This window comes from Podarcis filfolensis (genome assembly GCF_964270895.1).
Source record: "Podarcis filfolensis genome assembly, chromosome: 11".
NCBI classification, from domain to species: domain Eukaryota; kingdom Metazoa; phylum Chordata; class Lepidosauria; order Squamata; family Lacertidae; genus Podarcis; species Podarcis filfolensis.
The window spans coordinates 10,817,618-10,845,177 of record NC_139613.1 but is presented as its reverse complement, the minus strand read 5'-3'; the positions used below and the strand labels follow the sequence as shown (position 1 = coordinate 10,845,177).

The 27,560-nt window shown below is 45.2% G+C and overlaps 1 protein-coding gene and 1 long non-coding RNA gene across 2 annotated transcripts in view; both read right to left on the bottom strand.

The window, feature by feature from the left end:
• LOC310744522 overlaps nucleotides 1-27,560 on the bottom strand; it is a 260,442-nt gene that overhangs the window by 148,536 nt on the left and 84,346 nt on the right. The window lies entirely within an intron of this gene.
• On the bottom strand, nucleotides 610-26,179 carry LOC310744466 (tetraspanin-36-like). Its single transcript, XM_083575918.1, has 7 exons — nucleotides 25,876-26,179; nucleotides 10,771-10,962; nucleotides 8,426-8,500; nucleotides 7,100-7,195; nucleotides 5,097-5,255; nucleotides 4,302-4,385; nucleotides 610-2,281 (listed from the first exon to the last, which is right to left on the bottom strand). Exons 1-7 carry the CDS (start codon nucleotides 25,933-25,935, stop codon nucleotides 2,195-2,197), a joined length of 753 nt encoding a protein of 250 aa, XP_083432044.1. The 5' UTR covers nucleotides 25,936-26,179; the 3' UTR covers nucleotides 610-2,194.

The following is a 27,560-nucleotide window of genomic DNA, read 5'->3' as shown; positions in this document are numbered from 1 at the left end:
GTCTCTCAGAGCCAGCGCATTTCCATGGTTCCGGAAAGCTATAATTTTGCTTAATGTGTGTTATGCACTGAGTTGAATAGGATCCAAAATGCAGCAGTCTGATTGGTCCTAGAACAATAGGATCCAAAATGCAGCAGTCTGATTGGTCCCAGAACAATAGGATTCAGAATGCAGCAGTCTGATTGGTCCTAGAACAATGCAGCAGTATGATTGGTCCGCAGGAGCCACCCAATCCAGCTCCAGGTGGAAGTGAATCCACAACCTGATTGGCCTACAGGAGAATCCCGGAATTAGCCAATCACGTGCAGCCCATTGTGTAAATAATGTATATAAAGCAGATACTTTGAGGGGACTTTCATTCCTCCTCACCACTATGAGCTGAATAAAGAGCATGAAATCCACTCTCGACTCTGAGTATATTTCAGTGTGACAGGTGAAGCAGGTCTCTTGCTTCTCTCTTAATACGCTTTCTCTTCCATCCAGCCATTTCATTCTCTTTAAAATAAACATCATGTAATTAACTTTATTTATTTATTTGGGGTTAAAAAGGAACTTATTTATCTATAGTCCAAATATTCCTGAAGGCCTCAAGAAACTAAAGCAAAGGTGTTTGGAAAAAGGAAGTGTCATTTTATTTTTCAACAGTACGTATGATGCCTAAGTTTGTTCCACTGTTCACAAAAGTGCAAAGGACGCTGTATGTATTAAATAAATGTGATACCGGAAGCAAGTAAAACAATGCAAAGCATAAATAAAGCCTGCACCACATTTTCACTATGATACACTTGCAAGTGGCTGTTCAAATCGTATTTGCTTAGAATGGTTTCTCAGTGCAGTCTCTAAAGATGTAGGATTCAGGTGTGTTCCAATCACTCCTAAAGTTAAGTAGCACAAAACGCTTAACAAATTCCCACATTGAATTGCCGTGTGTACAGAGTTGCACCACCCGACATAATGCTCCCAGTCCAGCCAGGAGATTTCATATGCATTCTGGTGCTTTGAGATATGGCATGGGATTGATTCAGTGCAAACGTCAACAAGGCAAGTGGCTACAAGCATGGATATCAGGATCACACAGCCTTAATCCAGACAACGTCTAGTGCTATCAGGTTTTATACTGCTGGTCACTTCATCTTGCGTGAAAAGCTGGTGTTGGTGTGAATTAGATTATCAAAGCTGACATCAGTAGCTGTTTAGTTGTGCGCACAACATGCAAAAGTTTCATCCCTCCATGCTTAAGAGTCTAGAGAATGGTGGTACCATGTTGACATTCACATCTGAATGCTGATAGTCCCAGGTGAAATTTGCAGCTGTCCAAAAACTCCACCAGCAGATGGCAACACACAGCTAAAATCTATCTGTTATTTTGCAGTGCTCACGTTCAAAGAAGTGAGAGAAGATTCACAAGATTCCTCTCTGACTATCTTTCACTGCTGAATGCTGAAAACCTTCTCCTGAATTCAGAACACCCAGCAGGCAAGGGAAAATACACTGAGTCCTTTAATAGTTTGAAAAAATAATTTATGTTAATAAATCTAGCAAGGTTTGGGGAAGAGGGGAGAACCACATTCACCTGTGAAACGTCAGAATGGTACCTGCTGGGCTACCTTTTAAGGTTTAAGGCTTCATATGCTGTTCTAAGGAAAGGGAGTCACTTCAGTTCAACTGTATCAGGTGTGGGGAACCTCTGCCCCTCCAGATGTTGGTGAACTACAACTGCATGGCCAATGGCCAGGGGTGATAATAACATAATTTAATAATAATTTATTATTTATACTCCAGCCATTCTGGGCGGCTTCTAGCAAAATATTAAAATACAATTAATTAATCAAATATTGAAAGCTTCCCTGAACAGGGCTGCCTTCAGATGTTTTTTGAAAGTCAGATAATTGTTATTTCTTTGACATCTGGCGGGAGGGCGTTCCACAGGGAGTTGTAGTTCAGAAACACCTGGACGCAAATTTCCTACACCTGAACTACGTCAAATATTCTCAAGCGGAATCACCAGTAGCTATGTGAAATCCAAGTCAGGTCACATTTAATAACAAGCTTTGAAAGGAATCTCCTTTCTGTTCACCGAGATAAGGATTCAGCATTTTACAAAAGCAGGCAAAACATTTTCTGCTCAGAGCATCTTTCCCAAGTCCATTTTATCTTGGAAGAGCAGAACGAAGGGTCACTCTCCATCTTCCGGTCAAGCGAACGTCCCCGACAAAGGATGGTAACCATTGTGCTGTTCTCTTTTGCAGGTCAGCACACAGACACTAAGCATTCCAAAGAACTGAAACGAGAAGGTTGTTGTTAATATTTTAAATAGAACCAGCAATGTTCATGGCGCTTAAAGAGTTTGAAAGTTGAATTCCCACCCCACTGCTCATATTAAGGCCCCCTTTTGTAATCTATTTAAACTTAAATGGATGGAATGATTTGGTGGCTGTAAGGAGATAAAGGTAAAGGGACCCCTGACATTAGGTCCAGTCGTGACCGACTCTGGAGTTGCGGCGCTCATCTCGCTTTATTGGCCGAGGGAGCTGGCGTTTGTCCGCAGACAGCTTCTGGGTCATGTTGCCAGCATGACTAAGCCGCTTCTGGCGAACCAGAGCAGCGCACGGAAACGCTGTTTGCCTTCCCGCTGGAGCGGTACCTATTTATCTACTTGCACTTTGATGTGCTTTCAAACTGCTAGGTTGGCAGGAGCAGGGACCGAGCAACAGGAGCTCACCCCGTCGCGGGGATTCGAACCACCGACCTTCTGATCGGCAAGTCCTAGGCACTGTGGTTTAACCCACAGCGCCACCCGCGTAAGGAGATAGTTAGGTGTATTTGGGGGTTATGTACTTGGATTAAGTTTTGAGTTCTGGGAATGTGTAGATTTTGGAAATGGCACAATGGGAGGAATTCAACGTTGTGCTTTGTCAAGCATTTCAGCTCACCAGATGGAACCATTTCCCTTCTTCTCTGTGCCCCACATGTTGTTCTGGGGGTTCTGACCCCCCAGAGCCAATATCGGGGGCACAGGTGGGGGGCAGGGCAGGGGAGAGGGTGGAAGTCCCATTGTGGAAGTGGAAGTCCTTGTGCAAGGCTTCCATGGATGGGACTCATTAGATGGGTAGCTCAGCTGGTAGAGCATGAGACTCTTAATTTTAAGGTCATGGGTTCAAGGTAAAGGATTCCTGCATTGCAGAGGCTTGGACTAGATGACCTTCGTGGCCCCTTCCAACTCTGCAGTGCTATGATTCTATGAATCATACCCTCTATGTTTCCTGTAACATTTATGAAATGCTTATAACATTATTATGTCGCATTTTGATATATCTTGATATATCCTGATGTCTTGTATATTTTCATATGTGGTTCTTAGTTGTGTTGCTTGGTTCCAAATGTGAAATTTGCATGGCATTGCTTTTATTTATTCCTTTTCGTTGGGAGTCATACACCGCTGAGAGATTTCTGCTGAAATACGAAAGGGTATACAGTGGAACCTTGGTTCTCAAATGGCTTAGTTGATGAAAAATCGGCTCCCGAACGCCACAAACCCGGAAGTAAGTGTTCTGGTTTTCGAATGTTTTTCGGAAGTGGAACGTCCAACACAACGTCTGCTTGAGTGCTGGAAGCTCCAGCAGCCACTCAGAGCTGCATCTTGGTTTTTGAACGTTGCGGAAGTCGAACGGACTCCCAGAAAGGATTACGTTGGAGAACCAAGGTACCACTGTATAGGCTAACTATGAACATGAAATAAAAACACTGTCCCAGTGCCATTAGAACACCTGTCAGATTCTAGTTTCTTTAAAGGAGCACTACAGGCAATTGGGAAGCACTAAATTTTGCTTGTCTACAGGTGGCAATGTTGTTTGATTATGCTTTCAGAAACATATTGGATAATGGCAAGGCAAAGCCTAAGCAAACCAAGGATTCAGAGGGAATCAAAACTTAAGGCCCTGATGAATCAGGCCACAAAGGTTCACCTAGTTTTGTTCCCTCACCACGAACCAGCAACTGGACTTCCTGGGGAATCTTCCAACTTTACAACTTTACAAGGCAGTAGCAACACAAAACAGAACCAAACAAAAAAAATCAAAAGACGCCAAAGGCAGGATAAAACAGAATTTTAAAACATCACCTGAAGTTTAAAATGCCCAGGGCAAGTTGGAAGGTTTCCACCTAGCACTGAAAAACTTGCACGGTAGCCTGAATCCTTTGTTTTGATTTAATGCTCTTTTGAAACTTGTTGTTTAATTTATGGTTCAGACTGTGTTCCTTTCTGCTCTGGGGCATTCGTGTCAAGGTCAGAGTATAAATACCTTCACAATGGCAAATCCTAGGATGACAAGCATAGCGTAGTTGAGGACACTCTGCAGAATAGACTCCACCTTCTCCTCACAGCCCTGCAGGGAGAATTTGCAGATGTAGGGGAGAGAAAGAGAGAGAGAGAATGGTCATTAAGGAAAGAGAAATCTATTTCGGCCCTCCCAATTTCCCCACCTTAAATTCAGTTCACACAATTTCTTGAGCAAATTGCAATTAAAAAAAAAAACACTTCTTAAAAGTTTTTCACCATTTCAGTGTAATTTTCCTCCTAATAAACACAATTTTTTTGTGCGCAATTTCCCCAACTTCGGTGCGTTTTGTATGCTATCTTCAGGAACATGTACACATTTGTACACATCGTTTGGGTTTGAGAACTGCACTGCAAAATTTGGACAAGGTCGAATTTCAAAGGTGGTGATGTTTTCGTTCCTGCTTTGGTTTGAAAAGGACACATTATGCAGTTTCCCATCAAAACGCTAACAGAATTGAATGTCTCTCCCATCCGTTACAGTTGCAGATATCAGCAGTTTACACCACTGCCACAAAAACAAAACAGGAAAGAACTGATGACAGGATACAGTGTCATTATTTTTGTGAGCCAGTGTGGAATCTCTGCCAGAACTGATCTGAAGGGTAGCCAGAAATCCCGAATGTTAGGATTTTCAAAATCTCGCTGCTTTATTTACACCTTGCAATCATCTTAAGAGATGGCTTGCATCAGCCTTTAGTTCCAGGTCCCCTGCAATTCTGTTATTCCCATGCAAGTCCTGAATGCAACATGCCCTTACTTGTGTATTGAGAAACTTCAGGTCACTCAGCTGCCCTGTGCAGTTTTTCTTAATGACGTCTCGCTTGCAGCAGCTTACAGGAACGCTGTGGTTGCCGGTGGCGTTGAACCATTGGCTATCAATCCAGTCGGTGTAGTTGTCAACTCCGCAACACTGAAGCTGCAAAGATTGAAATCGTGAATGAAAGCAAACAGGGTGTGTCACTTTCAAGAATGTGTGAGATCTCAAAAGTGTGTGTTACAAATCTTTAAACAAAAAAAGAACTGTTGCCTTGTTTGAGCCATCTTTAAAAAAATGTACTGAGCCTCATGAAAACACCGCAATTACATTTTTGAAATGCATAATCAGAGGCTGCAGGGAGTCTGTTTTGATACGATTGTGCTACTAATACAAGACGTCTAAGTTCTGACACAAGGAGGCACAAGTGGCTAGCTTGCACAAGGACCACTTATGCTTGCACAAGGACCACTCTGCAATACACAGAGAGAATACAGTGGTGCCTCGGGTTACAAACACTTTGGGTTACAGACTCCGCTAACCGGAAATAGTACCTCGGGTTAAGAACTTTGCTTCAGGATGAGAACAGAAATCGTGCGGCGGCAGCAGGAGGCCCCATTAGCTAAAGTGGTACCTCAGGTTAAGAATAGTTTCAGGTTAAGAATAGAGCTCCGGAACAAATTAAGTTCATAACCAGAGGTACCACTGTATACGCAACTGATGCAAGAATCAAAAGAATAATGAAAGAGGCTCCGGCTAAATTGCAGTAAATAGACGATTATGTATCACAATTATGGAATTTACCCAGTTGGTTTATACCAGTGGAAAAGCACATCTGCTATCACATTGAGCAAACATTTCCTGGATATAATTTCTCTGTCTGCAAAATGTTTGTGTAACTTACGAAGCTGACCGGTCCATTGTTTTTAAAAGCTGCAACTTTCAGGCTTCATGAGAATGTGGGATAGATTTAAGGGGAATATGATCTCTGAAATAGGTTTCGCTTCTGTATTGAATCATTGTTTTTTACACTTAGTAAGTAGAACATGGGTCTTTTGAAATAAGAATGGATTGCACAAGATCAGGAAATGGCTTAATTTAATTTCGCAAAACAACTACATTTGGGGTGAATGTGTGTCTCTAGAAGCCTTGTTCATCCAGCATTTATCCTGATATGTTTGCACAACGTCTGTGAGGTGGTTATATGACTCCTGCTCTTTACTGAATATCCACTCTGATTTGAACACATACTTATTTGTTTGCACAGAGGAGATTTATGACTTCTTGTCAATTGGTTATTATACCACACTTTTCAGTGCATTTGCTTATCACTTTTCCTTACCGCAAAAAATAATAATCCTATATATATTTTTAAGTGGCTTTAGTGCCCAAGACTGTGTTAATTCAAGCTGACTGTGCAAACCTACATTCGCCGTTGTGTGATTGAATCCTTCCTGCAAAATATTGGCAGAATGGAAGGGAACCTTAAAGAAATTCACAAAGCAAATCATCCCTTGTCCAACTGCACACTAAAAAACAACAACCCCTGAAACAGATTACAGTGGTACCTCGGGTTACACACACTTCAGGTTACAGACGCTTCAGCTTACAGACTCTGCTAACCCAGAAATAGTACCTCGAGTTAAGAACTTTGCTTCAGGATGAGAACAGAAATCGTGCTCTGGCGGCGTGGTGGCAGCGGGAGGTCCCATTAGCTAAAGTGGTGCTTCATGTTAAGAACAGTTTCAGGTTAAGAACGGACCTCTGGAACAAATTAAGTACTTAACCCAAGGTACCACTGTATCTGGAACAGCCCACTAGATATTTTTCCTGTAGTTATTTCTTTAAAAAGGGGGGGGGGAGGAAAAAAACTGGAAGGACGCTGCAAACAGGATAAAGTATGCAAGATGAGACAACATTCATAGTTCTAGGACTAAAAACAGGATTTTCAACCAGAGGAGGAAGTTTGTGGCGATAATTTTAAACAGAACATTAAGTTTCCCAACCTCTTGCTGTAAGTAATCTATGATGTGAGACTCTTCCGTTTTCCCGTCATAGTTCTTGAATGATTGCACCATTGGTTCATGCAAATCTGTTTTTACCTGTAGGAAGACAGAACTGTGAGGGTTTTGTTCAAGAACGGAAAGCCCCTCAACTACAAAAAAACAGAGAAGATCACTGCAGCCCCTCAGCTGATGAAAGCCTCTCCTCTGAAGTTGTATTTGCATTGGGAGGAAATTCCTCCTTTGTGATTTCTCTTTCTGAAGTGGGATTTTTCTCACAATCGCCAACAATAAAGAAAAAAGTTCAATGCCTTATTCTGCCTTCCTTGTGGACCCAGCAGTTCCCAGCACAGACTCCCTTCCCAACTGATGATATTTGCATTTTTAAGAACCATTTCCAGAGTGATTTAACAATCAATCCCTCTTCACAGGAAACTCTGGGAATTGTAGCTCTGTGAGGGGAATAAGTAAAAGTAAAGGTAAAGGACCCCTGGGCAGTTAAGTCCTATCAAATTTGACTATAGGGTTGCGGCGCTCATCTCGCTTTCAGTCCGAGGGAGCTGGCGTTTGTCCACATACAGCTTTTGCGGGTTGGGACAGAGCAGGCCTATGCAAACTCTGGCTCTCCAGATGTTTGGGACTACAATTCCCATCATCCCTGACCACTGGTCCTGTTAGCTAGGGATGATGGGAATTGTAGTCCCAAACATCTGGAGGGCCGGAGTTTGCCTATGCCTGGGACAGAGCAATGGGAGCTCACCCCATCATGCAGATTTGAACTTCCGACCTTCCCCTCAGCAAGCCCAAGATGCTCAGTGGTTTAGACCACAGCACCACCTTTGAGAAGAATAGCCTTACCCTAACAGCTCTAGGCATCCATAACAAACTGCAACTCCCACAATTCTTCAGGGTGCAGCCATGACTGCTTAAAGTTGCATCGCAGCGCTTTGAATGTATGCTGTGAAATTGGCTCTGGGTTGGTATGGTTAACCACCACTCTGGCCCAAAGCTCATCCACACTCCCAGTTGTCCCAAGCCTAGAAAGCATGGGTCTGAGCAGTTATTTCTTTGAGCCACTGCTTTTCCCTGGAAAACCTGCTCTTTAGTGCTGAATTGGAACAAATGGCAATTCGTGGAAAACCCGATTGCTTGTTCCGATTCAGCGCTAAACTGTAGGTTTTCCTGGGGGAAAGTGGAGGGGTAAATGGAAAGGTGGTTGAGCCCCCAGTCTTCACGGAATGAGAGGAATTCATAATTGCACTTCCACCACCCACCTCGCCCACCTGCCCTCATCATTGGTACAGAATACATACGTCTGTTTTTACCCACCTGTCCTTTGTAAATGAATCCAAGGACAAAAGCTGCCACTTCAGCAATGAAGACCAACAGGATAATGATCAGGAACTGGAGGAAAAGAAGAATTAGTTAGGAAGAGGCTGGTGTACAGGTGTTGTAGACATCTAAGATGACAGGCTGGGGTGAAGAAGCCTTGTGTGAGGGGTGGGGATGAGAGAGACCTGTAGCCTAGCATCACCTAGAGTCCTGTGTCCAATTCTGGGCACCACAGTCTAAGAAGGATATTGACAAGCAAGAACATGTGCAGAGGAGGATGAGAAAGGGTCCAGAAACCAAGGCTTATGAGGAACGGTTGAGGGAGCTGGGTGTGTTTAGTCTGGAGAAGAGGAGAGTGAGAGGTGATATGAGTACGTTTCCGAGCACAATTCAAAGTGTTGGTGCTGACCTTTAAAGCCCTAAACGGCCTCGGTCCTGTATACCTGAAGGAGCGTCTCCACCTCCATCGTTCTGCCCGGACACTGAGGTCCACGCCAAGGGTCTTCTGGCGGTTCCCTCACTGCGAGAAGCCAAGTTACAGGGAACCAGGCAGAGGGCCTTCTCGGTAGTGGCACCCGCCCTGTGGAACACCCTCCCACCAGATGTCAAAGAGAAAAATAACTACCAAACTTTTAGAAGACATCTAAAGGCGGCCCTGTTTAGGGAAGCTTTTAATGTTTAATAGGTTATTGTATTTTAGTGTTTTGTTGGAAGCCGCCCAGAGTGGCTGGGGGGACCCAGCCAGATGGGCGGGGTATAAATAATTAATAATAATAATAATAATAATAATATTGGTTGGTTGGTTGGCATCCGTCTGTCTCGAGAAACAACGGAGTGAAGCCAAACCACTGAAGAATCACAGATTATGATAGCCATCTACAAATATCTGAAGAGCTGTCACGTGGTATAGTTCACATTAATGCTCCCATCCTCTTCTGAAGTCTTCTTAGTCATGACGGAATTCAGTCTCAAGTCGGCGTGCTTAAGAGACCTCCAGCTACAAATTTTACGTGGTAATGACCTTTCCTTAAAGAAACTACATGGCCCCAGCAATGGGAAGGCAAGCCATAGGGCAAGTGACTTGTCTGGAAGCGGGTGGACAGACACTTGGGGCTCATTCAGGCTTTCAGCTGTCCTGCCACCTTCCCCCAGGAAAACCCGATATTTACCACTGAATCGGAATAAGCATCAATCAGGTTTTCAGCGGATTGACAATTGCTCTGATTAAGCTCTAAAGAGCGGGTTTGTCCGGGAGAAACAGTGGGGCAAACAGAAAACCATTCAGCCCAGTGGAAAAGTGGAAGTGTGGACCATAGCTGTCAACTTGCAGATTTGAAATTAAGGGACCAGCAGCCTTGAAAATAAGGGACCAGCAGCCAAAATAAGGAATTTTAGTCAACCAGTTAAAAGGGACCAGATAATTTTGGAGAGCAGCGCCGGTTTTTAGCCCTTTGTTTCCAGAGGTTGCTGCTCAAGACACCAGCTGATGAAACACTGCAATTAAATAACTATAAGCAGCAACCACTTTTCGTGCAAAACAAAGTCCAAGCTACGAAGATGCTGCTGCAGTTCTGTATCTTTTCTCTCGTGCTCCATCTGCAGCTCTCAATTCCATCAGGTGGGGCGGGAGGAAGGGGGGGGGGAATAGCGCCTGAAGTAAACCCGCAGATCAGACCATCTATGCTAGTCTACCACTGCAAATCTATGGGAGAAGTGCTTGCGGTCCTTCCCTTGTAGCCCTTGGAACATCTGCCCGCACTTCCGCCTCCTCCTCTCTCTGAACTGCTTTCTCTATGGTTGCCCTCGCTCTCCTCTCAAGGCTCCTCAGCAATTCATAGGCCATGCCAGGCTGCCCATCTCATCTGGGTCCTTCGGCGGCACAGCCGCAGTACGGCCGAGCGGGAGCGGGAGCGGCAGTGACGGGCAGAGGGGAGGCCCCTGGCAGAGACGCCCAGTTTGGCGGCCGCAAGGAGGATGGTGGCGGAAGGGCCCGAGGCTCCCACCAGTCCCGGCGGGGAGGGGCTCCCAGGGGCCGAGGCTGGTGAGAGGAGGCCAAAGGGGGGAGGGCCGGACAGCCAAGCAACACAGTTGGAGCCTCCCTCCTCCCTGGCCGGCAGGAAGGGAGGGAGAGGAGCTGCTTCCTTTGAAACCCGGGAAATTTAAGGGACATCCATCAATAAGGGACAGCAGCGGGACATGGCACTGGGATAAGTGACTGTCCCTCCAAATAAGGGACGCTTGACAGCTATGGTGTGGACAAGCCCTTGTCCTCTCTGATTCCTTCTGTTTGGCACCATGGAATTGTTACAGAAGGCATTTTCAGTGACGCACTCCTTACTTACCACTCCCAACCCAATCTTGGATTCACGGATTGTAGCACAGCAGCCAATGAGGCCGATAACGAACATCACCACGGCAACACAAATGATGATGACAGCCGGCAGGAGAGGGTATTTATCCTGGAGGAAAGGGTCATATTCCTTGTAGGTGTTGAGGACGTATGCGCCAACATAAGAAAGTCCAGCTGCTGCAGCCTTAATATAAAGCAAAATGTTGTTTCAAAATGGTATCAGATAAACCAGTTTAAACTATTATGACTTCCTCCCAGTGAACCCGAATGACTTCTTCCAAGACTGGTCTGTGCTGGAACTAGGATTTGACCTAGTTTCCATATTGCTGCGAGACAACTTGCCTACTACAATTCAGAGTTAATTTTTTTAATTATTATTTTCAATGCAAAATTACAAACATTGAATCCGAAATAAAACAGTACAAACAAGAAAAAAAGAACACAAAAGAAAAAAGAACAAAAACAACAAAAAACGAAAACACACATCTACAAATAAAACCATATCATCATTCTAATCTAGTCATTACATACATATACACATATTGACTTCCTTCCTTTGTTCTAAGACCTCGAAATTTTTACTCTTTCTAAGTTGTTGTGTCTAATGTAGATTACTTCTATCTTTATACTTTTTACACCATTTTCCTCTTTCTTTAACCCTGCAAAGCATCATTCAGTACATACCAATATGCTTACTCCAGAACAATGTTTTTTCATATACTCTTTAGCACATCCCCATTCTTTTAATAATTTTTGGTCCGATTGTCCCCTTATGAATGAGTCTTGTCAGATTTATATAATCACAAAATTTAATTTGCCATTCTTTCATTGATGGAATTTTTCTCCCTTTCCAATATTTTGCTATGAGCATCCTGGCAGCTGTTGTCGCACAGAGGAATACTTTCCTTTGATTGTCAGGAATATCGTTTGTGATTATACCTAAAAGGAATGCCTCTGGTTTTTCACTAAAAGATATTTTAAACATCTTTTTGATTTCTTCATATATTTCATTCCAAAATTGTGTAATAGGTCGGCATTCCCACCACATGTGAAACATTGTTCCTATTTCTTTCTTGCATCTCCGACACAGGTATTTGATTTTAATTTGTAAATTTTAGCCAATTTTACCGGAGTTAAGTACCATTGGCACACCATTTTCAGAGTTAACTTAAGAACATCCCTGCTGAATCAGACCAAAGGCCTATCCAGTCCATCACCCTGTTCTCACAGTGGTCAACCAGTAGTGTGTCTCCAGGTTCTGATGTTGCTTTGCTCTGAGTCCTGACGAAGACCAGCAGGGGAACTTGGTGTTAGATAAGTCTTGTGGCACCCACAGCTCTGACCCCCAACTAAACAGTACAACCAGGAGGCTGACCCTTTCTGCTGCATCTGCTAACCAAGGACATGGTCTCACGTTGCCAAATGATAGGGCCAGGCCTGAACGAACATTATGGTCTTCTAGGGAAACTATGAGCTCATCTTTGGAACAAAGATGCCAGCTAATCATCTGTCAGCGGTCAACAGTCTTATTTGCTCTCAGTATAATTTTAACCATGTGCTTGGCTTTAAATTAAGTGCATCAGGCATAAGATCGACGTTTGTCATGCTTCTGATTTAAAAATACATTTCGTTCTGAAACGGCGGTTGATTATTACAGCGGTCATGGAAAACTTCCTTCTGAAAAATGTTCCTCCCTACAGAGAAATCTTCTAGTTGAAAGGAAAGGCAGACTCTACAACAGACTTTGCCAACCTGGTGCCCTCTGGAAAGTTTGGAATGCAACTCACATCAGCCCCAACCAGTAGACTTGTGCTTACTGAGGCTGATAGCAAATTTGCTGCGGACAGGCAACAGTTAGCTTTCCAGTTGTGTGTGATTGCATCTGACACACCAACACAATAGTGAAAACACTTGCAATTCAACCATTGCACTGCACCAGCAAGAGCATGGGTAGGGAAACTAAGGCCCGGGGCCCGGATCCAGCCCAATCTCCTTCTCAATCTGGCCCATGGACGGTCCGGGAATCAGGGTGTTTTTACATGAGTAGAATGTGTCCTTTTATTTAAAATGCATCTCCGGGTTATTTGTGGGGCATAGGAGTTCGTTCCTTTTTTTCTTTCCAAAATATAGTCTGGGCCCCCCACAAGGTCTGAGGGACAGTGGACCGGCCCTCTGCTGGAAAAGTTTGCTGAAACCTGAGCAAGAGTTTTCATTTGTTAGTTCTGGTTAAAGGTAAAGGTAAAGGGACCCCTGACCGTTAGGTCCAGTTGTGGCCGACTCTGGGGTTGTGGCGCTCATCTCGCTTTACTGGCCGAGGGAGCCGCCGTGCAGCTTCCAGGTCATGTGGCCAGCATGACTAAGCCGCTTCTGGCGAACCAGAGCAGCGCACGGAAACGCTGTTTACCTTCCTGCCGGAGCTGTACCTATTTATCTACTTGCACTTTGACATGCTTTCGAACTGCTAGGTTGGCAGGAGCAGGGACCGAGCAATGGGCGCTCACCCCGTCGCAGGGATTCGAACCGCTGACCTTCTGATCAGCAAGTCCTAGGCTCTGTGGTTTAACCCACAGCACCACCCGTGTCCCTAGTTCTGGTTACCTGACCTAAAAAAACCTGGCAGGATGTAGTGGAGTGTATACAACACAAACAAAGACAAACATACTCAAATACAATTTCCGTTTGCAAATACAAAATATTAAGAGGACGAATTTGCTTAGAAATTCTGCAAGCCAAGCTGAACCATAAGGAACATGATGAGGCAAACTCATGTGATGTAGTTCGTGATATTAACTTGTCATACTATTAAAAGTGCAAATGCTTCCTCTTTTGCCTAGCTAGCTTGGACATCACAGCACTTAAAAACAACGTCAGTTCCCAGAAACTAAACCCTATTAAATGCATCAGAACTGATTTCTAAATAGAGACATGCATACATAGACTTGCAGTCTTTGTGGCTCCTTCCTTTCAGCATAGGAAGAGATAAGTTTAAAAGGCTCCTCTGTAGCAACAAACTCAGCTTCCCAGAAGGCTTCTTAAAGGCACAAACAAACCTATCAATCTTCCAGTTATTTCCCTGCACTTTTTAAAAAGGGGAAAATATGCTAGGTTTACCATATTTCAATTAGTGAAAATCCAGACACACAAGTTAGGAGGGGGGCAAAGTTACTGAGCTTTTTAAAGTTTTTTTGTTGAACTTTTTGAGCAAAATCACACAAAAAATTGACGTTTTGGAGCTTTTTAAAAAGTAAAATCGCCAAAAACTACACTGCCGACATGTGTTGCCATACATCCGGATTTTCCGGGACATTTTTGCCGATTTTCGCCCCGACACTGCTTCCGACAGCAGTATTCCAAGTATGTTCTGGAAATGTCTGGGTATGTCCAGACGTACAGCAACCCTAATATACACTTAGACTGTATATGCAAAATCCAACTCTGGGCTGGACCGCAAAGATCTATCTCCACCAAAGATTCACAATCTGAAAAAAATAAGCTGTGCCGAATTACAACCCAAAGAGCTCCACTGTACCGTTAATAAAAACATCCACAGAAGCCAACTAGATACCTTCCCCAAAAGAATCCTAGAAACTAGTTTTTTACGGGAGCTGAGAGTCATCGGAAGAAACCCTATTCCGCTCTCGGAACTGCAATTCCAGAGTTCTTTGGGAAAGGAGGATTGACTATTGCAACGCACCGAGAACTGTGGCTCTGGGAGGGGAATAGTGGTTCGCCAAGCAACTCTCTAGTGACGTATGGAAATGAGAGCTGGACCATAAAGAAGGCTGATTGCCAAAGAATTGATGCTTTTGAATTCTGGTGCTGGAGGAGACTCTTGAGAGTCCCATGGACTGCAAGAAGATCAAACCAATCCATTCTGAAGGAAATCAGCCCTGAGTGCTCACTGGAAGGACAGATCCTGAAGCTGAGGCTCCAATACTTTGGCCACCTCATGAGAAGAGAAGACTCCCTGGAAAAGACCCTGATGTTGGGAAAGATGGAGGGCCCAAGGAGAAGGGGACAACAGAGGACGAGATGGTTGGACAGTGTTCTTGAAGCTACCAGCATGAGTTTGACCAAACTGCGGGAGGCAGTGGAAGACAGGAGTGCCTGACGTGCTCTGGTCCATGGGGTCACGAAGAGTTGGACATAACTAAATGACTAAACAACAACAAGCAACTCTCAGCAACTTTAACAAATCACACTAATTGGATTCTTGGGGGGATATCATTCAAAGTGGTATAACACTGCTTCAAATGTACAGTCTAAGTAAGACCTCAGAGAAAACCTTCTTTCACAGCAACACCTTGCTCTTAAAACAAAAACTTAGCTTGCTCAGCGCTTAAGTGCACTCAGACCTTCCCGCACTTAGAAGATGGCGTCTTTATCTCAAGAGGTTTAACCAGAACGATGAGTGGCACACCCGTCATACAGGTCATGTCAGTCCAAGAGCTGACAACCCAAAGACCTCTTTAGCTCATGGCAGAAGGAGTAAGAACTGCTCTCTTTTCAAGTAGGCCATTGCATCACTCTCTGGCTCAATCAGCCAGGCTCAAAACCACTTACCCAATATTTTAATTATTTGATTTATTTCTTGGCATAAGGGCCTTGGTGGCATTCTTTAGGAAGGAGAAAGTTCACCCCAGATTCCCGCAACTGTTACCTCTCCTGGTAAGAATAGGTTAAGTGCCATCAACCGCAACTCTCTGAAATTCGCAGGACGTATTGCAGGGAAAAACACCATCACTATTTTCAGCTGGGATTAAAAAACACATGGGAAAATTCCAGTTGCCCAATTATAATTGGCTGGAAGGTCTTGTGCAACACACACACTTCCTCAGAAGTCAAGAGTCTTGGAAAGGGAGGGGGAAATGTTCTGGAAAGTTTGCTGAATACTTGCTTTGACGCAACCACACCCAACACCATGAATTAAAGCACTTGGCTTCACCCCTGGGAAATGCAGTTTGTTAAGGGCTCAACTGGTAGAGCACGAGACCCCCTTAATCTCAGGGTTGAGGGTTGGAGCCCCACATTGGGGTGAAGATTCCTGACTTGCGGGGGTTGGACTAGATGACCCTTATGACCCCTTCCAAATCTGCAGTTCTATGATGCTATGACTCTAAGGGTGCTGGGAACTGCAACTGCAGTATTTATATACCGTTTTTCGGGCAGACCTCACAAAATAGTTTACATAACGTTATTGCAGCGATGTGAGTTGCTTTAACAACAAACCAAAAAAGGTGGAATGGAATGAATAAGACGACTTGTTTGCTTAGAGAAAAATTACGGCTTCTTCTCTGCTCTCATAGAACTGGGTGTTTATTGATGACCCATCATTTGAGAAATATGCAGAAACAGGGGGACTGCCCCCATCATTTGAGAGCTATGCAAGAAATAGGTTTATTGCACCATTGAGGCTGTCTGCGATTCCTGATGCTGTTGAAATCAAGAGTAGTTATTTTATTAGTTTCGCTTTGAAAGGTAAAAGGCAGAAGGCAGCATAAATACTGGATGAGATTCCTGCATTGGACTTGGACTAGATGACTCGCAGGGTCTCGTTGAACTCTACAATGCTATGATTCTAGGATTCACCCATAGTTACTTTCAGTATACACTTCACAATTTCATTATCACTTCAAAAAAAGTGTTGCGGCTTAATCTGACTGCTGGCCACATGCTCTGCCTTTAAAACCGCACCCCTCCCATCCGAAGAATTAGTAAGCACCTGCTGTGGCTGCTCTGTGGGTATATATCAGGCATAGGCAAACTCGGCCCTCCAGATGTTTTGGGACTACAATTCCCATCATCCCTAGCTAACAAGACCGGTGGTCAGGGATGATGGGAGTTGTAGTCCCAAAACATCTGGAGGGCCGAGTTTGCCTATGCCTGGCATACATGGTGCACTCTGCACATGCTCCAACACACCTTCTCAATTATTATTTTATCAAGCATCTTCAATCTGGACTTGGATCTTTTCTCCAACACTGTATGCGCTAGTACTTTTGCTCTTCTGAGAGACTTTATGGAACTTTCCATGAACAGCCACATGACTGGAAAGCTACCAGAACCTCAGTGGAATTTCTCCACAAGCACCCTTCTAAACCTCTAAGCAAACAAGCCGCACAATCACTCTCCCAGGGGACAGAGCCCCCCAAAATAAGCCTAGCTTCATAGTATCTAAAGCAGAAGCGGTCATGCGTTCCCAAAACACTTTCCATTTTCTCTTGATTCTTTGATTAATTGATTATTATATATAAACCATAAGCTTTTCAGCTGTAAGATTGACTCTTAATGTGGCCAATCACCCTGAAGAGGCTTTAGATTGTTTTTGGGACTACAATTCCCATCATCCCTGACCACTGGTCCTCTTAGCTAATAATAATAATAATAATTTTTATTTATACCCCACCCTCCCCAGCCAAGGCCAGGCTCATGGCGGCTAACAAGCAATAATAAAAACAAGTTGAATGATTATAACTTAAAAACAAAATTAAAATACAACATTAAAATATTGAAACATTAACAGCTAGGGATGATGGGAGTTGTCAGGGAACTGCCATCGGAGCTAGAGGCGGAGGCAAGGCTCCAAAGCGATGCTGGAGAAGGGCCCAGCAGGGAGAGAGGCAGCTCATCGGCTGGGGAAGGAAATCAGCGTAACACCAGGGATAAAGGGGGGCAGATGGGGGAAGCGGAGAGGGGGCTCCAGGACTCCTCGCCGGAGACCAGCGAGGAGAGCACGGGTCCTCCGCTGCCCACACCCACCCTGCGCAGAAGACTTCCACGCAGGGAGAGTAGGCGGCGACTTGGCGTCAAAGAACTTCTTTGCTGGAAGAGGTTCAAGAAACGCCCACTGACGGATTCTGCTAGCGACTGAAACAGCCACGAAGTGAAGGGCTGTCCAGACAGAAAAGGTTTAACCAGGCAACCTAGCCTAGAGTGGCGGTAACTTACGCACGAGCAACCCCTATAACCATTACAGGAGTTGTAGTCCCAAAACATCTGGAGGGCCAAGTTTGGCCATGCCTGCTTTAGAATATACATATGAATCTCTGTCTCTCTGTCTCTGTCTCTGTCTCTCTCTCTCTCTCTCTCTCTCTCCCCCTCTCTTTCACACACACACACACACACACACAAACCACACTGGGATGTTGCAATAATTTTTGGCAGCATGGACTGCTTCTGTACTGTAGAAGAGAGCAAAGAGAATACAGATTGCAGACTGCCATTCCTGGATTCCGGTACAGTCCATCTTTCACCTGCCTAAAAGTGAATATTCTGTTCCAGGGGAGCCAACTTGAATAAAATATTGGAGGGGCAGGTATGCCCCACCCCCCATAATCAATCACATGGCGGGGTGCACTCACACCATCTGAATGGCAATGTCCATTAACTTGGGGGGGGCTCAAAGATTTTAGGGGGGGCAAAGGGACCTCAGCCCCTAGGACTTGGCTCCTATGCTCTGTTCCCACCAAGCCTGCTCAGTTCTCATTGGGTAGTTTTGGGGTGTTCCCCCCTAAAGTGTTTTTAATACTTCTGCAGGTGCTAGGAATCCCCCAAACCTGCATGTATGGTGGCATTTTGGCTACGTAGACTCCAAACTCAAGAAAACAAACCCTCTATTAGTGCTTGCGTATTTAATGGTGCAAAGAGTGAGAGAGAGGAAACGATGGAGGGAGGGAGGAAGAGGGGAGTGTTTGCAGCTCATTGTTCTGGCTTCGTATTGTGATAAATGGTAGGCTTTTTGTTTTTTTCTTTCTTGCATTTTGAGATGTGCCTGCTCTAGCCTGTTTGGCTAAATGTATTCCTTCTGTGTGTTTTAAATTGAAGCCGACTGTTGAATCTTCATAAAATGAGGCGGGGGAAGCAACCAGAAAAACATAACCCAGTGTTTGGATAATTGAGAACGTGATGCACAGATCTGTTTATTTGTTTTTCTTCTAGAGAAGGAAAGCAAGTTTCACCCAGTACTAGTCCAGCATTGTTAGGGCCTGAATGAACCCTGGGAAGCCGGTGCTGTCAGTTGCTGGAGATGACAGAGGAGTAGGAGGGATGTACGGGATGCGGGTGGCGCTGTGGTCTAAACCACAGAGCCTAGGGCTTGCTGATCAGAAGGTCAGCGGTTCAAACCCCCGCAACGGGGTGAGCTCCCGTTGCTCAGTCCCTGCTCCTGCCAACCTAGCAGTTCAAAAGCACGCCAAAGTGCAAGTAGATAAATAGGTACCGCTCTGGCGGGAAGGTAAATGGCATTTCCGTGCGCTGCTCTGGTTCGCCAGAAGCGGCTTAGTCATGCTGGCCGTATGACCCAGAAGCTGTACGCCGGCTCCCTCGGCCAATAAAGCGAGATGAGCGCTGCAACCCAAGAGTCATCCGTGACTGGACCTAACGGTCAGGGGTCCCTTTACCTTTACCTTTACCCTGAGTAATTCAACACTCTCCCTCACACACCAGTTTTTTGCTGGGCCCTGGGGTGCCCCTGCCAGATATCAGCCTCTCACCCTACGAGCAAACCACAACAAAAAGAAACTAAGCAGAACAGTTAACTTTAACCACTCCTATGCTTTCTTTCTTTCTTTCTTTCTTTCTCCCTCTCTCTCTCTTTCTCCCCTTTACCAACCTCCGAAAGCATTTCATGCATCCGACAAAGTAGGCTGTAACCTGTCACAGCTTATGCAACAAGACATTAAATTATTATTTAAGGCACCCCAGACCTCCTCCTTGTTGCTCCTGCTCACATTATTACAAAACAATTATATTTCAGCCTCACCCTTCTTCCGAAGAGCTGAGGACAGCAGTCATGGTGTGCCAGCCACATTTTAGCCTCACAACAATCCTGCCTTAGGTTAGGCTAGGCCAAGAGATAATACGGTTATTAAGGCCCAAATTAAATGTTTTGGTCAGAAGTAAGGCAGGACAGCCTTGTTTCCTTGGCAGAGGAACATCGCAGAATTTTGGTACGTGAGGAAACAAAAATAAGGATGTCACAGCTGGATAATTTCCAGACAGAAATTATCTCCCAAATTCTTCTGCTCTCCCACTTTCAGTTGATGGGATTCCTGCTGACAGTGTGCGATATCGGCTGCAAGGTTTCCTGAACTTGGGTCTCCAGCTGTTTTCGAACTACAATTCCCATCATCCCGAACCACTGGTCCTGCTAGCTAAGGATGATGGGAGTTGTAGTCCAACAACAACTGGAGAACCAAGTTTGAGAAACCCTGGGTTAGAGCATCAGACCAAGATCCTATGAGACGAGGTCAAAATCTTATCCAGTCAGACAGGAAGCTCACTGAGCAAACCTGGCCCGGTTGGCATCTCTCAGCCTAGCCTACCTCACAGGGGTGTAAGGAGGAGAAGATGGGGTGGGGAGGAGGGAGAACTTTGCACTCTACCTTGATCTCCCCAGAGGGAAAATGGGATATAAACGTAATTTTAAAATAAATCAGTAGGTGTGCAAGCCAGCAAGCAGGGCCTCTGACACAGATCTGAAGGCTCAGGTAGGTTCATAGTCAGATGGCACTGAACAATTTTCTATTTCTACGTGCGTTGAGAAGTTAAGAATTTAGAATACTCTGCTAAATCAGGTCTAAGGCCTATCTAGTCCAGCATCCTGTTCTCACAGTGGCTGACTGGATGTCTGTGGGAAGCTCAAAAGCAGAACCCACACCCCTCAAGACGGAATAACCCTTTTTTCCCCCTGTGAGAACATGGCAGTCATTTGGGGCACCACAATCACACCCCGAAAAAAGCACTTTTTCAGAGGCACAATCTCGCACGGTGCCTCTGAAACACATGTTTTTAAAACACATGTTTTGGGGCAAGGTGCCCAAGGGAAAAAAAGCTTTTTCCAAGGCCACAATCTTGCATGGGTGATGTGACTCATCCAGGTGTGCGGTCCAGAAGATGGTGTCCTGGTTTTCCGTCACAACATGTTGGAGGGTATGAGAAGCCGAGTGCAACATCTCTAGGGTTGCTATATTTCGAACAGTGAAAATCCGGACAGAAAAGTTGCTGGGTATATACACAAAGTATCAAATATGGTGACAGTAATAATAATGCAACAAAACAACAACACCACAAACTGGCTTTTAAATATAAAACCAAATTTACTAGAATAATAGCTAGAATAGAGAGAGACTTGTAACCATTCAAGCAACAAACGTACCAAGGTGCCATGTGTAAAACAAAGCCTGGAGATACTGTAAACATGGAGTGGATAAGTGTACAACTGTATCTTAACAAGTTACATGTGCAAAAAACGTTATGCAGACTGGATAAATGAACCGTTCAACAAGTAGCGTAAGTCCAGTCACAGAACGGCAACCCCGTGCTGCCACAATGGCAAGGGTAGCACACTGGAGAATATGAAAAAGTTTTTCAAAGCTGTTTTTCAAAGATTGAACTGGATGAGATATTCTTCAGTGGGTCTTGAGTTGGAAACACAAAGCCGTATGCATGGATCAACCACAGGAAGGCAAATCAAAGCCACCCCCCTGGTGAGAATAACGCAAGTGGGCAAAAGGAGACCTGTTCTCCGGATATATTACACGCTTCATCAGTCTGAAAAGCTGCATGATACAAAATAGCACTCCAATTACAATGTGTGGTAAATGATAAAAATTTGGTTTTATACTTATAAGCCAGTTTGTGGTGGTGTTGTTTTGTTGCAGAAAAGTTGCTGGGACAAAGGGTGTTTAAGGAGATAACAGAAATCACTGGGTGACGCAAAGTCCAGAGGTAGCTTTGTTATCAATTGATAATGGGGTGGAAGGTTCATAAGCTAGGAAGGAGTTGTTCACAAATTCATTGACAGCTGCATGAGTTTTTATAGCTAGGAAGTGGATGGGGCAAGGTGAATATCAAATGGAAGAGTGGTATAAAGAGGTGTGGGGTATAGCTATTAATGATAAATTAACATGTGCTATTAAGGTAAGATGGGGGATATGCAGGAGAAATGATTTTGAGGATATATGGAAGGCATTTGTAGAATTTGTACTGTTAAAACAGAAGGAGGTCAAACCATCACAAGAGGTGTTGAAATTTGGGGGGGGGGGGTTAGATAGTTACAATGGTATGGTCTTGGAGGTGGGGTGCACATTTTTATTTTTATTTATTTCTATTTAAAAGAAAAAGAAAAGAAAAGTTGTTTAGGGTTTTTTTGGAGCAAAGTAGTTTGTTGAGCTTTTTTTTACAGACATTTTTATGGATTTCTGCCTGGCAACCCTAAACATTGCTCTCTCCCCAACTTGTATTTCCAGCAACTCTTACTCAGAGGTTACTCAGATTGTGGTTCTGGGCATTAACAGTTGCACATCCCCACTGTGGTTTAAAGAGGACTTGAAAAAGAGAAGCGGCTGTGTTTTCTTCACTTTTTGTTTACAACGCATCTGTTCATTTGTGGCCGCTGCAAACACGTGTGTGTGTGTGTGCATCTTTGTAAGAAGTACATGGCTTGCAGCCCCAGGTGCAGATCTGCAAGACACCCAACAACCTGCTTCTGGCTTGCAAACCTGATGAGGACAGCCGGATGCAAAGGTAGCCATGGTTTCTGTTCTGCTCCTTATTTGTTCCTGTGGAAGAGCAAAGTTCAACAGGTGCAGCTTTGCTGTTGCACCTGCTGAACTTCGCTCTTCCACATGACATGAACAATGAAAGGAAGTGAAGCAAAAGCTCTTTAACAATCAGTCGCTCTGTCCAAGGAATTCTGGGAATTATAGTTCGGTGAGGGAAATAGGGGATCTCCAAATAGCTCTCAGCATCCTTAACAAACGACAGTTGCCAGGATTCTTTTGGGCAAGCCATGAGTATTTAAAGTGGTATGGTACTGTTTTCAGTGTATAGTGCAGATGGGGCCTTAGCCCACAAAAGTGACTGTCCTGCCGGCCGTCATATACTATATTAGTTAGGTATCAGCTTTCTCGGACGCGGGTGGCGCTGTGGTTTAAACCACAGAGACTAGGACTTGCCGATCAGAGGGTCGGCAGTTCGAATCCCTGCCACGGGGTGAGTTTCCGTTGCTCGGTCCCTGCTCCTGCCAACCTTGCAGTTCGAAAGCACATCAAAGTGCAAGTAGATAAATAGGTCCCACTCTGGCAAGAAGGTAAACGGCATTTCCGTAAGCTGCTCTGGTTCTCCAGAAGCGGCTTAGTCCTGTTGGCCACATGACCCAGAAGCTGTATGCCGGCTCCCTCGGCCAATAAAGCGAGATGAGCGCCGCAACCCCAGAGTCAGTCACGCCTGGACCTAATGGTCAGGGGTCCCTTTACCTTTACCAGCCTTCTAGTGAGTCAGACCATTGATCCCTCAAGGTTGGTCAGCAATAAATCACATGGAGTAAGTGAAGGGAACTCCAGTTGTGGAGGCTGATGGTCCCCGCTTAAGACTCCTCATCTCCCAGGTCCTTCCCAAGCAATCTGAGACTATGCCCTCTTCATGCCTCTTCTGGCTCTGGGAGACCGGGGGTAAGGGGAGCTTGTCATAGCACAAGGAGGAGACCTCCTAGCTTCTTTACCAGCCTCTTGGTCTCCCTCCTCTCCTTCTGGACTTCTCTCTGCCACGGATTCTCCCTGCTCACTAAACCCTGTTACCTCTTCAGCTTCGGCCATCTCATCCTCCCAATCTTCTCCCTCTGACCACTCATCATCGTCCCACCACCATTCCCCGGGCTCTGAGCCTTTGTCCTTTGGGGTTTCTCAAGTTGGTGCCTCTCATCGCTCTTCTACATTCAGTCCATGACAAAAAGTAAGTACAGTCATACCTCGGAAGTTGAACGCCTTGTGAGTCAAACGTTTTGGCTCCTGAACGCAGCAAGAGATTGTTCCGGGTTGCAAACGTTCTTTGGAACCCGAAAGTCCAACATGGGTTCCGATTGGCTGCCAGAGCTTCCTGCAGCCCATCGGAAGCTGCGCCTTGGTTTCCGAAGGTTTTGGAAGTCAAACGGACTTCCGGAACAGATTCCGTTCGACTTCTGAGGTACGACTGTATCAGCTGTATTGACTGTCAGTGGCATTCCAGGGTTTCAGACGGGGTTTTGAACCTGGGAATTTCCACACACAAAACATGGGAGCAATCACTGACTCCAGGCCTTCCCTACGAAGGAAACATTCATCGACCCAAAGAAGTAACTTTTGTAAAGCTTCCCTACTTTTGTGTCCCTCAGACAAATAGCAATTTCAGCCTCCGCCAACCAGGTGCCCCCTCCTGATATGTTGGACTACAACTCCCATCAGCCCCAGCCAACCCTCTGCTGGCAACTGCTGGCCTGTTTCAAAGCCAGTCTAAAGCAGAGAGGCAGTGTGGTGTAGTGGCTAGAGTCCAGGACTGGGATCAGAGAGACACACTCAGCCAGGAAGCCCAATGGGTGGTTTTCCCTCAGTCTCTCTCAGCCTATCCTACCTCCTAAGGTTGTTGTGAGGATTAAATGAAGGTCCAGGAGTGTACAGTGCGCTGAGGAAGAACACCATAAAAATTTGTGAAATCCGTCAGCGCCTCCCTCCCACCCCCACTTCTCCCAAAAAGCACTTAATTCAGACCAGAACATAACTGCCTCACAAATGCAGTTCTGCCTTGTATTAGATCTCTCTAAATAAATACGATTTCTGCTGAATTTGCCACCTACAAAAAAAGGCAACTTTATCAAACGCTATTAAAGGGCAAAGATGGAATACTGGGGGGAAAGAGAAAAACACCCAATAAAATTCCTTTTGAAGCACCCAAACAGGTTTCTCCCCGCTCCAATTAAACCAAAATCAGTACAGTACAGTGGTACGTCGGGTTAAGAACTTAATTTGTTCTGGAGGTCTGTTCTTAACCTGAAACTGTTCTTAACCTGAGGTACCACTTTAGCTAATGGGGCCTCCTGCTGCCGCCACGCTGCCACCGCACGATTTCTGTTCTCATCCTGAAGCAAAGTTGTTAACCTGAGGTACTATTTCTGGGTGAGCAGAGTCTGTAACCTGAAGCGCCTGTAACCTGAAGCATCTGTAACCCGAGGTAGCACTGTACTGAGAATGTTCTGTCAGGTCTTCGAACCTCAAACCCACACCCTGTTACAGGATATCCTGTCCCCTACTTCGCTGCTCAGTTTCTCGGAGGCATTCTCATTCCAGGGTTGCCAAATGCTTTGCTATTTTTATCATTATTATCATTACTACAGAGAACCTGTTCCTTAAGCAGTTAGATGGCAAGGAGGAATTAAAAAGATAAAAAGATTTCCCCACTACTGAAGCTTCATTCCAGGAGTAAAACTCCCCCTGCTGAGTTTCTTCTTTCGCCATGTGTGTTAAAAGTCATTAGAAAACTAAGTCAGGAGCTGCATGAGGGGGCTCCTTGTTTTATACATGACATTCAGAGTGCTAATGCAGGGATACAGCCAGTGCTCCCCCCCCCAAAAAAAATTAATAAATGTTTAGGGGTACTCTCATTTTGACTCAAGAAAACGACTGTTTTATAGTTAAAATCGGGAAAAATAGATACAGTAAATGGACAAAAGTACAAAGATTTACAAAATGATTAGGGGTATGCGTACTCCTGAGTCCCCCCAGGAATAAAAAAGCAGCACTGCCTACAGCCCTTCCTGAGACTGACGGACTCCAGCTCCAATCAGGCCCAGTCCACATGGCCAACAGTTTGGGATGATGGGATTTGGAGTCCAACAGCATCTGAAGGTCACAGGTTTCCCCACCTTCAATGCCTTAGCATCCCTTGTTAATACAGGGATGGGGGTCCGGAGGGCATTTCCAACTTCCCTTTTACTAGCTCTGCTTCTGAACCCCGGACAACAGAAAACGCAGTACGGAAAGTTTCACGCTGTAACCCCAGAGACGTCTACATATTTTATATTTTGCAGGAAGCTGCCCAACTCAATCCCAGTCTGACACTCTTAACCGCGACAGCACCCCAAGAACTTCACGTCTGGGGCACAATCTTAGGGTACATTTACTTGGGATAAAGGGGAAGGGCTTTGTTCACAAAGTGAACTCTCACAGCAACAGGTGTTTTAAGCTCAGCGAATCCATCTCTTATTTTAGATCTGCAGGAAAGAGTCAATAGAACAGGAGGAAAGTATTACCGAATTACAGATCTGCTTTCTTTCCATCTTACTCACCCAAAAAAACAAGCTGATCAGTAGCAACACCGTTTTGGAGGTGATCACGCCGCAATCCATTATCTCCCCTCTGTGTGCGTTTCTACCACTGAAGTGGTGGGAAAAAAGATTTTCAAAACAGCAGCAGAAGAAAGCTTTTCGTTTCCTGCTAAAGTAATTACGCCTCCAGGTTTCTGCAGGCTCTGGGGACTTTTGAGCTGAGCGTTACCAATTATCAGGGCATGATGCTCTCAGTGCCCTTCCCCTAATCACATGCTCGGCTATGTACAGTGCAAAACAACACCTTGCTTATTCCTCACCCATGTGACTAACATACTATTGTGACTAACAGGGTTGCCGTAAGCCTTCTGAACTAGCTGCCTGGACAAAAAAGGGCTGTACCAAGCAGTTCCTAATAGCAGATCCACCACAGCTTGGAGCTTTTGTCCGGCTGTAGCTGAGCACGCAACTGAACACTTGACTGCATTCAGATCACACACGCCACCCAAAGAATCCTGGGAACGGTAGTTTGTTCAGGGTGCTGGGAACTGTAGCTCAGCGAGGGAGTAAACTACAGTTCCCAGAATTCTTGGGGGGGGTGAGGGTGCTATGAGAAGATGCTAAGGTCAGGTCCTGCCCACCTATCACAGGTGGCTGTTGGGGGTGAGGACACAGAACAATCTGTCCTCCCTGGCAGAAAAGGTTTCTTACTTCTGGTAAAGAAAGACAACAGAAGAAGCAACAGTTATTACCATACACTGAGGTCCAGTTCCAAGGGCCTTCTGGCGGTTCCCTCAGTGTGAGAAGCGAGGTTACAGGGAACCAGGCAGAGGGCCGTCTCGGTAGTGGCGCCCACCCAGTGGAACACCCTCCCTTCAGATGTCAAGGAAATAAACAACTCTCTGACTTTTGGGAGACATCAGAAGGCAGCCCTGTTTAGGGAAGTTCGGTCCCTGCTCCTGCCAACCTATCAGTTCGAAAGCAAGTCAAAGTGCAAGTAGATAAATAGGTACCGCTCCGGCGGGAAGGTAAACGGCGTTTCCGTGCGCTGCTCTGGTTCGCCAGAAGCAGCTTAGTCATGCTGGCCACATGACCCGGAAGCTGTACGCCGGCTCCCTCAGCCAGTAAAGCGAGATGAGCGCCGCAATCCCAGAGTTGTTCGTGACTGGATTAACAGTCAGGGGTCTCTTTACCTTTACAGTGGTACCTCTGGCTAAGAACTTAATTCGTTCGGGAGGTCCGTTCTTAACCTGAAACTGTTCTTAACCTGAGGTACCACTTTAGCTAATGGGGTCTCCCGCTGCCGCCGCACCACCGCTACACAATTTCTGTTCTCAACCTGAAGCAAAGTTCTTAACCCGAGGTACTATTTCTGGGTTAGCAGAGTCTGTAACCTGAAGCGTCTGTAACCTGAGGTACCACTGTACTTGCCTGCTATGCCACTTTGCTAATTTTAGAACATCAGCTGCATGATCCTATGCATGTCAACTCAGAATTAAACCCCACTAAGTTCAATGGGTGACTCTCAGATGTATAGAGAATGGCTGCCCAAGACAGTTCAAAAGCTTGCATACTCCATTGAAAGCTGCTAAACTGAGATGTAGAAGCATTCCTTAGGGTGAATGTGTAAAGGGAAACAACAGGAAAAGTCATAGATGGTTCCAATGGCGACAATGTGGAGTTATGTTATGTTATTTGGAGTTACG

What these genes read in the sequence shown, in the direction of transcription:
- LOC310744466 (XM_083575918.1), bottom strand. Translation starts at nt 25,935, where the DNA reads ATGGATTGCGGCGTGATCACCTCCAAAACGGTGTTGCTACTGATCAGC. An exon ending in TGATCAGCTTGTTTTTTTGG is followed by an intron (nt 10,963 to 25,875) that starts GTGAGTAAGATG and finishes CTTTATATTAAG; the next exon opens with GCTGCAGCAGCTGGACTTTC. An exon ending in GATTCATTTACAAAGGACAG is followed by an intron (nt 7,196 to 8,425) that starts GTGGGTAAAAAC and finishes GTCTTCCTACAG; the next exon opens with GTAAAAACAGATTTGCATGA.